The sequence below is a fragment of the Eimeria tenella genome, genomic scaffold (genome assembly GCF_000499545.2).
Source record: "Eimeria tenella Houghton genomic scaffold, Eth_scaff2234, whole genome shotgun sequence".
Classification (NCBI taxonomy): Eukaryota; Apicomplexa; class Conoidasida; order Eucoccidiorida; family Eimeriidae; genus Eimeria; species Eimeria tenella.
In genome coordinates this window covers 2,521-2,978 of record NW_013542091.1, presented here as the reverse complement: position 1 = coordinate 2,978, position 458 = coordinate 2,521, and the positions used below count along the sequence as shown (strand labels likewise).

At 56.3% G+C, this 458-nt stretch overlaps 1 protein-coding gene across 1 annotated transcript in view; it reads left to right on the top strand.

Moving 5' to 3' along the window:
* Positions 1–363: 363 nt before the first annotated feature.
* ETH_00037875 (uncharacterized protein) overlaps positions 364–458 on the top strand; it is a gene marked incomplete at both ends in the record, with an annotated part of 1,239 nt that continues 1,144 nt past the window's right edge. Inside the window, one exon of the mRNA XM_013374723.1 lies at positions 364–439. Within this exon, the coding sequence (XP_013230177.1) occupies positions 364–439 (76 nt within the window). The remainder of the gene's footprint in view (positions 440–458) is intronic.

Below are 458 nucleotides of genomic sequence, written 5' to 3'. Positions count from 1 at the left end.
GCTGCTGCGGGACACGTCTTGTCGGTGTTCTTGTCCGCTTTGTCGCTGCTGCTGCTGCTGCCAGTGCTCGTGGTGCTGCCATTGCTGTTGCTGCTGCTGCAGCTGCTACTGTTGCTTGCAGTTTGTAGTGGGGTGAGTTTGCTAGTGAGTCAATAGGTGCTGCTGCCGCTGCTAGTGCTGCTGCTGCTGCTGCTGCTGCTGCTGCTAGTTTGTCTATTGAAGAGAGAGAAGCCGCTTATACTTTCCTTTCCTTCGGGAGATTTGGACTGTGGGCTCAAGTGCCTAGGGTTTAGAGTATAGACCTTAGGGTTTAGGGTTTAGGGTTTAGGGTTTAGGGTTTAGGGTTTGCGGGTCTTGCTGCAGCTGGATGACCTGGAGTGGATTCAGCCAGAGGTTGAGGGCCCGCCCCCTCAGCCGCGCGGCTTCCACGCTGCAGCAGGTGAGCAGCAGCAGCAGCA